Source organism: Panulirus ornatus, chromosome 11, assembly GCF_036320965.1.
Source record: "Panulirus ornatus isolate Po-2019 chromosome 11, ASM3632096v1, whole genome shotgun sequence".
NCBI lineage: Eukaryota > Metazoa > Arthropoda > Malacostraca > Decapoda > Palinuridae > Panulirus > Panulirus ornatus.
In genome coordinates, this window is record NC_092234.1 from 42121615 (window position 1) to 42138060 (window position 16446).

Below are 16446 nucleotides of genomic sequence, written 5' to 3' on the forward strand. Positions count from 1 at the left end.
CTATTTTTCTGCGAAAAGTACCAAAAATTGCAGGTAATAGTTCAGGGTATTTTGTAGCTCAAAAAACTTTTTGTTTCAAAGTCGAAATATAAGATATTGAAACACTTCTATACTTGAAATAATCATGGAAAATGTATCATAATTGTCTGAGTTATCGATACTTACCCAGCAAACACGATGGAAATGGTCAAATAATACTTTAAATTGACTTCATTTAACAGCTTAATTGAGGGTCATAAGGATGACCAAACGATACTCTAACCCCAGATTTGTATTCAGCATTGAAAATGCTTTTTATCATGAGTTTTTAAAGGAAATCTATTTTTCTGCGAAAAGTACCAAAAATTGCAGGTAATAGTTCAGGGTATTTTGTAGCTCAAAAAACTTTTTGTTTCAAAGTCGAAATATAAGATATTGAAACACTTCTATACTTGAAATAATCATGGAAAATGTATCATAATTGTCTGAGTTATCGATACTTACCCAGCAAACACGATGGAAATGGTCAAATGATACTTTAAAATTGACTTCATTTAACAGCTTAATTGAGGGTCATAAGGATGACCAAACGATACTCTAACCCCAGATTTGTATTCAGCATTGAAAATGCTTGTTATCATGAGTTTTTAAAGGAAATCTATTTTTCTGCGAAAAGTACCAAAAATTGCAGGTAATAGTTCAGGGTATTTTGTAGCTCAAAAAACTTTTTGTTTCAAAGTCGAAATATAAGATATTGAAACACTTCTATACTTGAAATAATCATGGAAAATGTATCATAATTGTCTGAGTTATCGATACTTACCCAGCAAACACGATGGAAATGGTCAAATGATACTTTAAAATTGACTTCATTTAACAGCTTAATTGAGGGTCATAAGGATGACCAAACGATACTCTAACCCCAGATTTGTATTCAGCATTGAAAATGCTTTTTATCATGAGTTTTTAAAGGAAATCTATTTTTCTGCGAAAAGTACCAAAAATTGCAGGTAATAGTTCAGGGTATTTTGTAGCTCAAAAAACTTTTTGTTTCAAAGTCGAAATATAAGATATTGAAACACTTCTATACTTGAAATAATCATGGAAAATGTATCATAATTGTCTGAGTTATCGATACTTACCCAGCAAACACGATGGAAATGGTCAAATGATACTTTAAAATTGACTTCATTTAACAGCTTAATTGAGGGTCATAAGGATGACCAAACGATACTCTAACCCCAGATTTGTATTCAGCATTGAAAATACTTTTTATCATGAGTTTTTAAAGGAAATCTATTTTTCTGCGAAAAGTACCAAAAATTGCAGGTAATAGTTCAGGGTATTTTGTAGCTCAAAAAACTTTTTGTTTCAAAGTCGAAATATAAGATATTGAAACACTTCTATACTTGAAATAATCATGGAAAATGTATCATAATTGTCTGAGTTATCGATACTTACCCAGCAAACACGATGGAAATGGTCAAATGATACTTTAAAATTGACTTCATTTAACAGCTTAATTGAGGGTCATAAGGATGACCAAACGATACTCTAACCCCAGATTTGTATTCAGTATGAAAATGCTTTTTATCATGAGTTTTTAAGGAAATACGATTTAACGGTAAGAAAATGTGGGGGGGGGGGGGGTCTTTTAACGGAATAATTGTCATTGTAATTAGGGTGATTTATCCTTTTCTTTGCGTTATTATTTTCCTACATGAGGATTTGATTAGCTGTTGCCATTAATCACTGCTCATGTGCAAGAAAAGTGATGAAATTAATGACACGGAAAAGAAATGCGCAAAATGATATTTGTAATGGTTATCTACTAATTGTTTAAGATTTGTATAGCAAAATAGTAGTGGAAGAAACTTATTAAGTGAAGTGTTGGCCTGCACAATTAACTTCGTATTTACGATCATTACTTTAATGTGGTGTTGCTTGGAATTGCGTTATATTCTGGAGTAACAGAAGTAACCTTGACTTAAAATATGTGGTATCTGGTGTAGGTACAAGGGTACTGTAAGCTTGATCCTCCTGGTACCTGGTACTGTCACGGGAAGGTACAGTGAGCCTGTTACCAGGTGTTCCTTTAGAGGTACGATGAACCTTAGTTCCTTTGCACCAAGTAACGATACCTGTATAAGTACCGTGAGGATTTACTGTGTGGTACCTGGACAGGTAATTACTTGTCATTTACAGGAAGGAGTTCAACACTGGCAGGGGCCTATCTCATGTACTGTGTAGGGAGGGAGTTCTACACTCGTGGGGCCCCATCTCTTGTACTGTACGGGGAGGGAGTTCTACACTCGTGGGGGCCCCACCTTTTTCACTCTACGGGGAGGGAGTTCTACATTCGTGGGGCCCCATCTCTTGTACTCTACGGGGAGGGAGTTCTACACTTGTGGGGCCTCCATCTCTTGTACTGTAAGGGGAGGGAGTTTTACACTCGTGGAACCCCATCTCTTGTGCGATGAAGGAGTTCTACTTTCGTGGGGGCCCCATCTCTTGTACTCTACGAAGAGGGAGTTCTACATTCGTGGGGCCCCATCTCTTGTACTCTACGGGGAGGGAGTTCTACATTCGTGGGGCCCATCTCTTGTACTGTCAGGGGAAGGAGTTATACACTCGAGAGGCCCAACCATCTCTTGTACTGTACAGGGAGGGAGGTTCTACACCAAATCTAAATAGATGACACCAGCTGCTGTACTTTCATCATACATATTGATTATTTCATAAATCAAGCGTGTTCGTCAAACATGATCGGTTTCCTCGCTAACCATGCTGAGAATCATTTATTAACGAGTGATCCCCCTTAGTGGTTTACAGTCGTACCCGGATTGGTGGTTTCCATCAGTTTACCAACTACACACTTTTAAGCTAATAGGATGATAATATGATTCACGGATTGTAGTTATTTTTTTTTTCTAATGATGTTACACTGGGGCATATTTCCATTCCTCCACAAACATATCTCGTAGCAAGTGACTTTTTCAAAAGATCAGCTAATGGTTTACCTGTCATATACTTCACCTCCATCCCTGTCATATATTTCACCTCAGTCATATAATCCTCAGATCAACCTTATCATATGTTCAGTGATGTGGAGGCAGATGTGTGGGGGTGTTCTTCTGGACACGAGATGTGAGGGAGACATGGAAGATGACTTAGTGAGGGAGAGGAGAGGTGGCGAAATCCCTGTGTAGAATGAACTGTGGCAAACTGGCTGAAGTGGAATTTCCTCATGATTTAAGCACAGCCCTGAGTATTGTTGGCGTTTGAGATTATACCTCCCCTACAACTCAGGGGATACGGGCCCTGTGCTCTAGATGGGCCCACCGACGGTGAGGGACCTAAGCCCTGGGCCTGGAGGGGGTTGTTATCCACCCGGCCCCCACGACAGCCAGGCTCCGTCTGACACAGCCTTGGAACTGCAGGAGTCGTGTGAGTGGGGTCCTGTTCCACACAGGTCGGCATGAGGTGGGCAAGAAGACCTGCTGAGTGGGTAGGGAAACTGGGGCAATTCCTTGGGGGCCCCGGCATTTAGGGGGGGGCCCAGTTAAGGGGAGGTGAACTTTGAAATATGAATAAGGTGACCAAAAATAGTGATAAGGTGACCAGAAATAATGATAAGGTGACCAAAAATAGCGATAAGGGGACCAGAAATAGTGATAAGGTGACCAAAAATAGCGATAAGGGGACCAGAAATAGTGATAAGGTGACCAAAAATAGTGATAAGGTGACCAGAACTATTGATAAGGTGACCAAAAATAGTGATAAGGTGACCAGAACTATTGATGAGGTGACCAAAATAGTGATAAGGTGAGCAAACAAGAGGAAATTTAAGTAGTAAACAGTTTGTATAAAGGATGTAATCTGCCATGTTTTCACTTACATTGCCTTCCCCAGCACCTTCCTCCCGGACGGCCCTTAAAGCCAGGAAACACCAGCCCTTCCTAAGGGCCTTCGTCAGGTCTTGGCGGCCCCCGGGAGTGGGCGTCTTCGCTAGAGTTACCTGGACTTTTGAAGATCTGGTCAAGGTACGGTTAGGATGGTGCCGGGATAACTGATGGATGTGCCCCATGACTGGATGACTGTCAGTTGTGCTGCCTGATTGATAGATGTACTTCCCATTTGGATGATTGGTGGGTGTACCTACTGGCTAGGTGACTGGTGGATGTGCTTCCCTGTCTGGATGAATAGGTGTGATGCTTGGCTGGATGACTGGTGGATGTACTCTATTTGGATTACTAGTATGTGTAGTCCCCGGTTGAATTATTATCGGGTGTGCTGGATGATTGGCGGGTGTAGTCCTTGCCCAAATGTTTGGCGGATACGTTTCATGGCTGGATGAATGGTGGGTATGTTTGGATGACAGTTACTGGGTGACTGGTACGTGTGCTTCCTGCGTAGATGTTTGGTAGGCGTGCTTTCTGGCTGGATGACTGGATGGCTGGATGACTGGATGGCTGATGGGTATGCTTCCTGGCTGGATGAATGGTGAATGTGCTCCCAAAATGGATGATTGGTGGTTGTGCTCCCTGACTGGTTGACTGGTGGGTGTACTTTCATACTGGATGACTGGTGGGTGTGCTCCGTGTGTGGGTGACCGTTGGATGTATTTCCGGACTGGATGACTGGCGGGTGAGCACTCTCTCTGGATGACTGTTTTTTATGCTCCCTGATTAGCTGCCTTGTGGGTGTGCTCCCTGATTGGATGACAGGTGGGTGTGCTCCCTGATTGGATGACAGGTGGGTGTGCTCCCTGATTGGATGACAGGTGGGTGTGCTTCCTGATTGGATGACAGGTGGGTGTGCTTCCTGATTGGATGACAGGTGGGTGTGCTTCCCTGATTGGATGACAGGTGGGTGTGCTCCTGATTGGATGACAGGTGGGTGTGCTTCCTGATTGGATGACAGGTGGGTGTGCTTCCTGATTGGATGACAGGTGGGTGTGCTTCCTGATTGGATGACAGGTGGGTGTGCTCCCTGATTGGATGACAGGTGGGTGTGCTTCCTGATTGGATGACAGGTGGGTGTGCTCCCTGATTGGATGACAGGTGGGTGTGCTCCCTGATTGGATGACAGGTGGGTGTGCTTCCTGATTGGATGACAGGTGGGTGTGCTCCCTGATTGGATGACAGGTGGGTGTGCTCCCTGATTGGATGACAGGTGGGTGTGCTTCCTGATTGGATGACAGGTGGGTGTGCTGCCTGGCTGGTGAGTGTGCAACGGACCTGGATGTTGTGCTTCGCTCGCGGACAGTATATATTAAAGATAATCCCATTATGTACGTAAGTCGGGGTTGTATTATTTACTGCACTGAATCAGACAGATGTTAAAGACGCTTGTACAATCCAAAAAGAATTAGATTGTTAATCCTATGTATGCATGAATGTATATAATTGAAATGAGGCTATACATTAAGACTATTGTATGTAATTACAATCATTTCTTGATACATGTTGTCATACATAACGCTTATTAACTGGTGACAACTTTTGACTGATGCAACGAATATTTGGGAATACTGATACGAGTAGCGTTTGTTGAATAGAGAATTAAAATCCAAGAAATATATGTCCGACGGTTTTATCATACTTCTTTACAATGAATCAATTATATCATTATCTTCTCTCACATGAGAGTATTACAAGACGTAAAATTTGGAATGTAAATAAAGCCATTGTTTTGAAAATAGCCTGCCATCTGGCGGCCAGGTAGAGAACCATAGAGTGAGGGCCGTTCCTGAAAATCTATCATATAATGTGATAAATGCAAAGAAAACCACATCAAATGGCCATGTCACTCTCTTCAACATCTTTCTAATGAAGAAAGTAAAAGTTATAGTAGAAATAAATGAGAAAAGATAAGGTTATTAGTGTATCTTTGGTATAGGTTTTCCGTGTAGGTCCTGAGATTGTTTCCTGTGTTGGTAAGTTTGGTCTCCTTGACCACGCCTGTGTCGCTACCTGTCACCTCTTCATAATACCATCTTCCCTTATCAGAAACGATAATTTATAAATATATTTTCCCCCCACATATTCTAAATCCTCAGGTAAGCATGGTAATATATATACTACTTGATTGTAACAAGAATTTTATATAAATTTACTACGGGTAAATTGGGTGTGACGCATTCAAATCTCTACAAATGAACACTTCCTTAAAAACTTTAAATTTTACATACTCGTGTGTTTATCTCTGAAAGATAAGTGCACCTTACTTCCAATAGAGGCCAGAAGTAAAAGCCAAATAGTATAGTAATTTTTTGTAGGATATATTGTATATATGATTAAACATATTCCTGTTTCCCAAGACGTTACCAGAGGAATAGTTTTGCTTCCTAAAGTAGTATATCCAGAGTTCTACTCCAGTGTTGAGACGATGAAGTATTTTGCAGTATTGTAAAAGTTAGAGACATTAGATTTATAGTCGGGCTACAGAACAAGAACTTTGAGGAAGGTTAAGCATTGCAGAAGAGAAAGACGAGAGGTGACAGCAGAGAGACACTATATTAACTACCTCATAGGTAATTAAGAGGAAGTAACTTTAATTAGGTTATTTTAAAGAGAAAATTTAATGAAATTCACAGTGAGGTTCAGAGCGCTAATGAAATCAAAAGTTTTTCAGCCTGAAAATTGTCTCCCACAAGACATGATTATTGTAAAGTAAAAATGAATTTAAAGGTAGTTTAGTAAGGTCTCACTAGACATGGTTAGCGCCCACTAGACATGGTTAGATAGTTAGGCATATACAAAACCATAAATTTGTAAGTGTAATTGTGAAGTTTTAATTAGGTAAAGATGACATTGAGTCTTCACTCACCTTAGAACACCAATATTATACTACAACATTCCCCCAATAGAAACCAGTCCCTCAAGTGGTGCATCTGGTAAAACTTTACTTTACGGGCACCACAGATATAACTTTGGGGTATGGAAAAAAAGCTTATGGTGGTCATTATAGGTCTGTGTCTAAATTAGCTTTGGGAAAAATGCTATGTAGGATTTAGTGCCTTATAATTCTTCTGTATTAAGCTAGTAACTATACTCAGCTCCTTAATGTTGGGTTTTTAGTTAATATGAAATCATTTTGGTTTATGTCTACTTCACTTGCTATTTGATAATCTCATATAGTTATTCTTTTTTACTCTGAATGGATTATGAAGACCACATTGAAAATAAATTTGTAAATAATTTATGTGCTGTTCCTTATAATTCTTCTGTATTAAGCTAGTAACTATACTCAGCTCCTTAATGTTGGGTTTTTAGTTAATATGAAATCATTTTGGTTTATGTCTACTTCACTTGCTATTTGATAATCTCATATAGTTATTCTTTTTTACTTTGAATGGATTATGAAGACGACATTGAAAATAAATTTGTAAATAATTTATGTGCTGTTCCTGTTGAAATTAGAATTTTGTTTTGCTGAATAAATTCAATCAGTAGTTTGATGTGATTATTATAACATTTGCAAAGTGTGATAAGGGGAATTAGATCTTATTTTGAAGATGATATTTAAGGTAGTAAGGCTTATGTAAGTCAGAAAAAATATGAGTCTGATAAATGTAAAAGTTGGTATTATACTTTAGAATATAAACAGACCCCATAAAAACCTTACCTATGAGCTAAATGATAACATAGAGACTGTATACAAACATCATATAACATTTGTGTCCTATTATGGATTGTATGGGCACCTTTCGTGTGTCAGTTTATTATCTGGCTGTGTGGTTGCAGTACTTTTGTATGAGTGTCTCATATATTTTGACTTGATTGAACATTAGAATAAACCTGACAACTTGGGTGGTCAGGTGAGGTTTACATATGTTCTTTTGATTTTTCACAAGTGTATTACCTACTTGTACATCTACGTACCCCACTGTTTTCCTGATATATGATTATTGCTTTATTTGATACCGATTAATTTGAAAATTGAGATTGAGTAGTTTTCTGCTATTTTTTTTTTTAATCAGCTGAATATTTAAAGCACTTAAACCATAAGTAGCTATTTCACAGAGCTAGATTCAATGCAGCTTAAGGATAAACTTAACCATAGAAATTATTTGGACTGATGCGACATGATTTGGACATGTATTTTATCCCATGGTTATGAATATGTGATATTAGGGAGGGATATGAAAATCAAAGGTTATCATAACAGCAGGTTGATACTTATGTAAATTAACAGAACCATTGAATGCCTCACCTGATATCCTTAAGCAGTCTAGATTTGTTTAATTCTCTCCATTAGTCAAAATACACTAGTCACATTATGTATTACGGTACCTATTGCAAAAAATAAGCATCCGGCTTCCTGGCCAATAATCAGTTTAGAAAATCCTTAGCAACATTACATATTGAGGTTAATATATGTTTCTCATAAATCTTGATTATTAGTGGAAGGTAGATGGGGTTGAACAGCTTCTGTTGATTTGTACAAGTATTTCACTTTCTTCTTTGTTGATTAATCCCACATTTTCCCTGATTTCATAGGCTTCCTAAGAGTCACTGACCAACATAGAAAGGGCAAAACATTCCTTAATCATGGCCATTGTAGTTTAAAAAAAGATAGTTTGAGAACAAGGAAGAAATAAACTACAGCTCTTTAGGTGTTTGTAGACTGACTCATAAAGGTAGAAAGTTGCAGGAAAAGGGAAAGATCAGAGAAGGAAGAGAATTCCATAGCTTTGTAGCTTAAGGAAGGAAGACGCATCATGACATCTTGTTTGATGGATGCATGTGAAGTAGAGTATTGAGTATTAAGGCATATGCAGTCTGTATGATTAGAAGTTTTTATTTCTAGCTCAACTCATTATTGAATTTAGAAACCTAACAAACATTTTTTGTACCAATAAAAGCTTCTTGATGTGAAGAATGGTAAGATCTGTGAAGAAGTCCTTTCATTGTGATAGAATTGTAGATCCTATCAGGTGTCAGCTGTTGCCTCCAAAATTGAACCCCTTTCACTTATGGTGAATTTTACTTGACCGGAACATTGAGATAAGGTAGTAATCATCTGCATAGAATTTTATTCCTACATAGGAATGAGGACTGTGCAAGAAACTATTATCTTGAAAATTAATCACATGAATGACATCATTTCTTTTTCTTTGTAGTTGGTTTTTATTTTTTGTACTCTTATCATTCAGTCCTTTTTCAAAGATGAAGTTAGAGATACTGTTCAAAGATCCCCTAGCTTAGAGAATGGATTCTAAGGTTATTGAAAACCAAGGTCACTGAGTTCTACAGCAGAAGTTCAAGGATGAATTAAAATTTATGAGCTTATGGGTCATGACAAGTGTGTGGTTGTGTATGCTTCATGCTCATAGTAATTCAGCTCTGTCGTGGTATCACATACCTTACCTGGACTCCATGAATGGACTCTGGACGGTGGAAAGTGCTTTCCACTGTGGATTGAAGTCACCTCCTTGATGGCAGCCTATAGAGCTACCCAGGTTTAGGAATTCAACCTTTTATACTACTTAATGACAAGCTGTGGATCTCTGGTTGAGCTCAGATATTGATAAAGTAGAAGCAGAGACACTACAACAGGGAAAGATGAAAGTCTTCCTTACAGATATTGAAAAACACATTAAAAAGTTTCCCAGAGGAAATGAGATTCTAGATTTGCAAATTCATAACTTTATACTCGGTCAAGTACTTATTCAGTAAAAGAAAATATGCATTGAAACTGTCATTCTCAATTATCAGTGGTGAATTTGAAAATAGTAATAGGGAATTGGTCAATTTCATGAAAGAGCTGTATGTGCATTATATTTGCAACCCACTTCAGCTAATGGTAACTGTTATGTTTTTGCCATTTATTCATGTGATATGACTATATCACCTTAATTTTTTACATTAACCACTTTTTCTTGGATGTATGTAGTTGTTTGCATTTGAATCTGAAGTCAAGGAGACAGTTTCAGAGAAAATTTTCAGTTTAGAGCTAAAGTAATAGAACAAGATTGATGTATCTTTTTTTTTCATCCAAATTAATTACCAGTAAATTTTTATTCAGAGCCAAGTGTTTTTGATTTGCACATTACAATCGTTTTGCTATGCTTTCACACAGTGTAGACAATTTTCATCAAGTTATAGCAGTTTTTACTTTTCTGTTTAGGGAAACTCATCAGTCAAGGGATTAGTTTAGGGAAACTCATCAGTCAAGGGATTAATGCTTTTTACATGAAATCAGGTATGCTACACACCAATTTTGAGTAAGGAAAATTATGTAAATTGTTATGATTATCATGTTAAGGAAAAACCTGGTGAAAATGTAAATGAAATCTATGAAATGCTTTCAGAGTCATCAGGGTAAGCAAAAATAGATACTTTTGCATTACCTATTTTCCACCATTTTGTTAGGAAATGCAAAACCAACTATAAATGTTCTTATTTGTCTGTTGATTTATTAAACCTACATATTTAGGAACTTAAAAAGTATTCTTTTGTATAGGAAAGCATGTTTTGTTGGCTGGTTATTTATCAGGGAAGCAGCTTTTTATGATCCTGATACACATACATTAGGTAGATAGAAGTAGAATTTGCTGAACATACTTGTAGAAGGAGTGTACAGTATTATTATTTCCAGATTCTGTTGTCCGTAGTGAGTGTGATCCTAGGGTGTTCAGATAGATGAGCTTTTGGTAGTTTGTCAATATTATAATGGGCATACCCAAAAATTTTCAAGTGCAGTTGTACATTGATCAATCAGGCATACAGTATGTACATTTTTCCTTGCAATAAGTTATATGCATGCACGTTTTGACTTGCAATCATTTATTTTGTAGTTGATGATTTGTAGTATCAATATATTGTATTCTTTCTGAGTGTTATAATTCCTGCTTTGTCTTTATCATTGGCATGTTATTTTATTTAGTTGTATTTTGAATGAAATGTTCTTGTAGAAGTTTTCAATGGGTTTTCATTTATTTTTTATCCTAATACCTTGATGATTACTGCTTGTGTGCAGACAGCTGTGAGTGGCTCTCCAGGCACTTGGACCAACATCCTCTGCACTGGTTGCATGTTCCAAGCAACATTTGAAGATGAACTACATGGGCGAACCTGCTACTCAGAGCAGATTGTAATTAGACTCTCATTTACTGTCATGGCTTCTGCTTTACTTGGGAGATTTTTGCTTTTCATGGTGGTCTACAGCTTTGCATGCTTCATTCATTTTTTATTGTTGCCATTCAAAATTGCAAGTTTACAAAGCTTTTTCTTTATTGCCATCAAATTATTATCATTGTGTTAAAAGCCATTGAAATATGTGGAAAGAAAGAAAATATAAAGTTGTTGAAGGAACAGTGTATGGTAGCCATCGAGATATTGTTACTGTGTATGTGTGTATATTTATATATTTCTATTTAGCTATCTCTCCATCTGTCTATATACTTACATAGGTACCTCCTGCCCCAGGAGTTTCTTCAATTCTTATGATGCTTCTGCAGTGCTTAGGAAGCTGGGCACATGTATTGGTCAGAGCCATAGGTCATAAAGTGAACTGATGTTAAGTGTGTGTTTATGTGCAGAGAGTGCATTTGAGTACTAAGTGCTGTTTGTCTTCTTTGTGATAGTTGCGTTGTGGGCATGAAGGGTCTAGGTATATGTTGAAGCAGCTTTTTTCATATTGTACGGGTGGATGATATCCAGAGTGTAGACAGGAAAGTGTGACTTCTGTTTGTCTAGGAAGTATGGCTTTTGATGAGTGTATATCTAGTGGGTTGGTGTGTAAGACTGTTGGGGATGAGAGGGCCTGGGAAGTGAGTCAGTTGTTGTTCACCGATGATACAGCTCTGGTGGCTGATTCGAGTGAGAAACTGCAGAAGTTGGTGACTGAATTTGGAAAAGTGTGTGAAAGGAGAAAGTTGAGAGTAATGTGAATAAAAGCAAGGTTATAATGTTCAGCAGGGTTGAGGGACAGGTTAGTTAGGATGAGTCTGAATGGAGTAAAATTGGAGGAAGTGAAGTGTTTTAGATATCTGGGAGTGGACTTGGCTGTGAATGGAACCATGGAAGCAGAAGTGAGTCATAGGGTGGGGGAGAAGACGAAGGTTACAGGAGCAATGAAGAATGTGTGGAAAGAGAGAACGTTATCTCGTAGAGCAATAAGAGGTATATTTGAAAGTATAGTAGTTCCAACAATATTTTATGGTTGCGAGGAATGGGCTACAGGTAAGGTTATATGGAGGAGGGTGGATCTGCTGGAAATGAAATGTTTGAGGGCAATATGTGGTGTGAGGTGGTTTGATTAGTAATGAAAAGGTAAGAGAGATGTATGGTAATAAAATGCTCAGACACCAGCTTCTGTAGTTTCTCACTCAAATCAGCCACCAGTGCTGTATCATCATTGAACAATAGCTAACTTCTCAGGCCCTTTCATCCCCAACAGCCTGCATACTTGCCCCCCTCTCCAAAACTCTTGTGTTTACTTCCCTAACCACCTCATCCAAAAATGAAATTAAACAACCAAGGGGACATCACACACCCCTGCCGCAGACCAGTCTTCACCAGGAACTAATCACACTCATCTCTTCCTACTTGTACACATGACTTACACCACTGATATAAACCTCTCACTGTTTCTAGCAGCTTACCTCCCACACCATACATTCCTAATTCCCTCCACAAAACATCTCTATCAATCCAACCATATGCCTTCTCCAGATCCATAAATGCCACATACAAATCCATCTGTTTTAAGTATTTCTCTCACATTCTTCAAAGCAAACACCAGATCCACACATACTCTACCACTTTTGAAACCACATTGCTCCTTTCTAATCTGATGCTTTGTACATGCCTTCACCCTCTCAATCAATATCTTCCCATACATTTTTCTAGGTATACTTAACAAACTTATGCCTCTGTAGTTTGAACACTCATCTTTATCCCCTTTGCCTTTGTACATGCATTACCAACCAGTTAACAACACATTCACCCCTTTCTTAATAAATAAAGTTGCTATACCATCCACTCGTGCTGCCTTGCCAGATTTTCTCTTTTCACCAAACCACCCTCCCTGACATTTACTTTGCATACCACCCTGACCCAAAACACCCTACATCTGCCACTCTATCATCAAATGCATTCAGCAATCCTTCAAAATACTCGATCCATCTCCTTACGCTATCACCACATGTCATCACTTCCCATCTTGCCCTCTTCACCAATGTTCCCATTAGTTATCTTGTCTTTCATACATTATTTATCTCCTTCCAAAACACCTTTTTATTTTCCCAAAGTTTAATGATACTCTCCCCAATTCTCATTTGCCCTATTTTTCAACCCTTGCACCTTCCTCTTGACCTCCTGTCACTTTCTCTTATACATCTCCCAGTCATTTGCACTCCTTCCATGTAAGTACTGTCCAAACACCTGTCTTTTCTCTCTCACTAACAACTTTACTTCTTCATCCCACCACTCGCTACCCTTTCTAATCTGCCCAACTCCAAGTTTCTCATGCCACATTACCCATTCCTGTGTTCATATTACCCATCAATATTACCCAATCCCTTGCATCAAAATTGCAGGCACACATGCTTAGTTCCCCTGAAAACACTCCTCTCTCTTCCTCACTTCTCTTGCTTTAAGGTGCATAAGCACTAATAATCACCCACTTCTCATAATCCAATTTAGATTTCACCCACATCAGTCTGGGGCTCACTTCCTTATGCATACCTATGACTCCTACCTCAGCAAAAGTGCTACCCCATATTTAGCTCTTGCTGTCACCCTCACACTAACCTCCAACTTTACATCTGACATTTACAAACATTTCTTCTACCTTTCCCTTGAGCCTGAACATCCAGGTTTTTCTCAAACATGGTACATATTTCTCCATTCTTCTTATCTTGGTTACATCCACACACATTCAGACTCCTTCAGTCTGAGCCTTCAAGGAGGATGAGTACTCCTCAATTGGCTCTTTCTTATCTTCCAACATATAGAAATTGAAATGCAAGAAGAGAAGGGTTTCCAGCCTTTTCTCCCTCCCCTTCTAATTGCCTTCTACAACACATGGGGAATACTTGGAAAGTAAACAACACACAGGGATACTTGGGAACTATTTTTTCTCCTTTATCCCCATTTGATGTGTTAGTCCTATAGAAAATGGAGTAATATAGTTCATAGAATGAATTTGTAGCTCTTTCAGTCATTTCATTGCAATGATATTTTAGTTGCCTTTTTTGTTTACTTTTGTAGGTATTCAGAATCCCAGTGAAGAATTGTTGCTCAGTAACTAGGATGTATTTCATAATAGCATGTCATAATAGTTATCGTGCAAAACTTAATGTTATCAGTTCTCTTCAAAACTGTAGCATAGCCCTTTACATTTTTTCATGTCTGATTATGAAATTTAAATGTTTTCCAGGATGCCACGCTCCTCAATAGCTGGCAGTATATCTGGACTATCAACAACTTCAAGGTTATCAAGAGTTTCTCATGCAACAACCGTCCGATCTGTGGCTACCCTCACTGAAACTCTTCATACCAAAACTGGTTTGTCAATTCCCATTCTCCCTGATGCCCTCATCACCAATGTTCAGAGAGGTTCTGTCATTGCTGCTACCTATTCAATTGTAAGTTTTAATGCAAATAATTGAAACAGATTAGGATATTCTTTTGCAGAAATTGGAAGGCTTAGATTTGTTTTGTCTTGGGTATTAATTTCTTTATATCATTGTCATGAATTTTTAATTTGCTCTCGTAGAGGACTGTTGCATTCCAACGTATTTTCCAGATATTTTTAGTTACTTGATTAAAGATTATTATTTTGTCTCTAAGAACAAACTAAAGAGGAATATTCCTAAGACTCAACCAAGAATTGGTTAACATAGACCCTTTTGTTCCTATAGTATCAGTTGATACAAACATAAAAGGGTGCTATTGTCCTCAGTATAGCCACTTACTAACATAGATTTTACATGCATTGTGCAATCTAGTAAATGACCTTAGATGGCAAATCAAACAAAGGGTAAGTAATTTAAACAGCATGGAGACCTCAAAAACCATAAAGGAAATGTAGAGGATAGTCATATTGATGCATGTCTGTGGCATATAGTGCTGCCTACTTCATGGGGTGTGCTTTTTCCCCATCTCCCATATTAGCTCTTCTATGCCCTCAAGAATAAAGATAGTGCTGGATGAAAGTGAAATGGAAATGTAAAGTGATGGCGAGCATGAAGTGGTCAGACTTGCAAGAAAGGGAGACATTCCCTGTAGATGGCCAGCAGTGTGTTCTGATAAACTTTGTGGTTAGAAACAGTGATTTTAGCTTCAGTGTCTATCCCTCTGATAACTATGATTTAGGGATCTAATTCTTATAAGAATGATTAATGGCTTTGATATTTTTTTATGGACATTTTCAGCTTTTTTTTTTTCTTTACTGGAGGGTAGGCCAAAAAACAAATGTGTCCTGAAAGGTTAGGAAAGTACAGTACTTATAAGTCGACTAAATCACTTGATTTAATCACATGTGATATCACTTGTTCCGTACCTAATTAAAGGATATGAAAAAGTGAAACTTTAAGCTGAATAAGTCACACCATGGAAAACTGAAATAGAGTACAGTTAAGCATTGCTCAGAGTTTTCATCACTTTTGTTAAACTTTTCAGGAAAAACCCACCTCATCTTTGTGATAATTTCTTTACTAGCAGCAGAACAGGAAATGAGTATAGGGACTATTTTGAAAAAGACCAAATTCTGTATATGAAATAAGCATTATCTTTGAGAAAGAGAAGAAATAACAGTGAATTGGATTTTCAGTATACAGGAGGATACTAGGTAAAAGCAAGATCACTCTGAGTATGAGAATCCACCTTTAGAAAAATTTCTCAAATCTATGGTGTTGAATCCATCTTCTTTGCTGCTGACTAGTGATGAACTTTTTTATGGCCTTATTATTCCTGATTCGGAGACTTAAAAAGTATCTGAAGAATTTATAGAAAAGCAAACTGGAAATTCCATAACCCGTATACTTTTGATGCCTGTTTGGTATGGGTTTGTCATTTTATTCGTTGTTCATATTTTTATTGTGATAAATGGGAGAATACCCCTACAAATATCTTACAACATACTGAATGTTATTCTATGGCATTGTTTTGTTGCCCACTTTCTTCAACATCTTCCACTGTTGATTACCACCTCTTTCCCAAATCCTTAATATCCTCTTCATATATTATGCAGACAACCTTACCAATTTATTGTAGATAACCAGAATACAACAAGCCACAAATAACGTGCAACAATACCTCACACTTCAGATATTGGTTCCTCGATAGCCAAATGACATTATTTCCGTAGAAGTTCTCTTTATGAGTCAAATGTACACTTGCATGGCAAAGCCTTAACAGTACCAAACATGACATATATTACCTAAATGATATTCTCTCCCAACATCAAGTGCATCAAACACAGAAGCATTGCAAAAATTAATTGCTTTTAGAA

At 37.8% G+C, this 16446-nt stretch overlaps 1 protein-coding gene across 3 annotated transcripts in view; it reads left to right on the forward strand.

Moving 5' to 3' along the window:
- Window positions 1–5887: 5887 nt before the first annotated feature.
- The window catches only part of pasi2 (Protein), a 30313-nt gene continuing 19754 nt past the window's right edge, over window positions 5888–16446 (forward strand). For 2 of the 3 annotated variants that reach the window (XM_071666836.1, XM_071666837.1), the window contains exons 1-3: window positions 5888–6040; window positions 10966–11079; window positions 14371–14578. In XM_071666836.1, the coding sequence (XP_071522937.1) occupies window positions 11042–11079; window positions 14371–14578 (246 nt within the window). In that variant the 5' untranslated portion in view covers window positions 5888–6040; window positions 10966–11041. The remainder of the gene's footprint in view (window positions 6041–10965; window positions 11080–14370; window positions 14579–16446) is intronic. The other variant, XM_071666838.1, reaches the window with a different exon arrangement.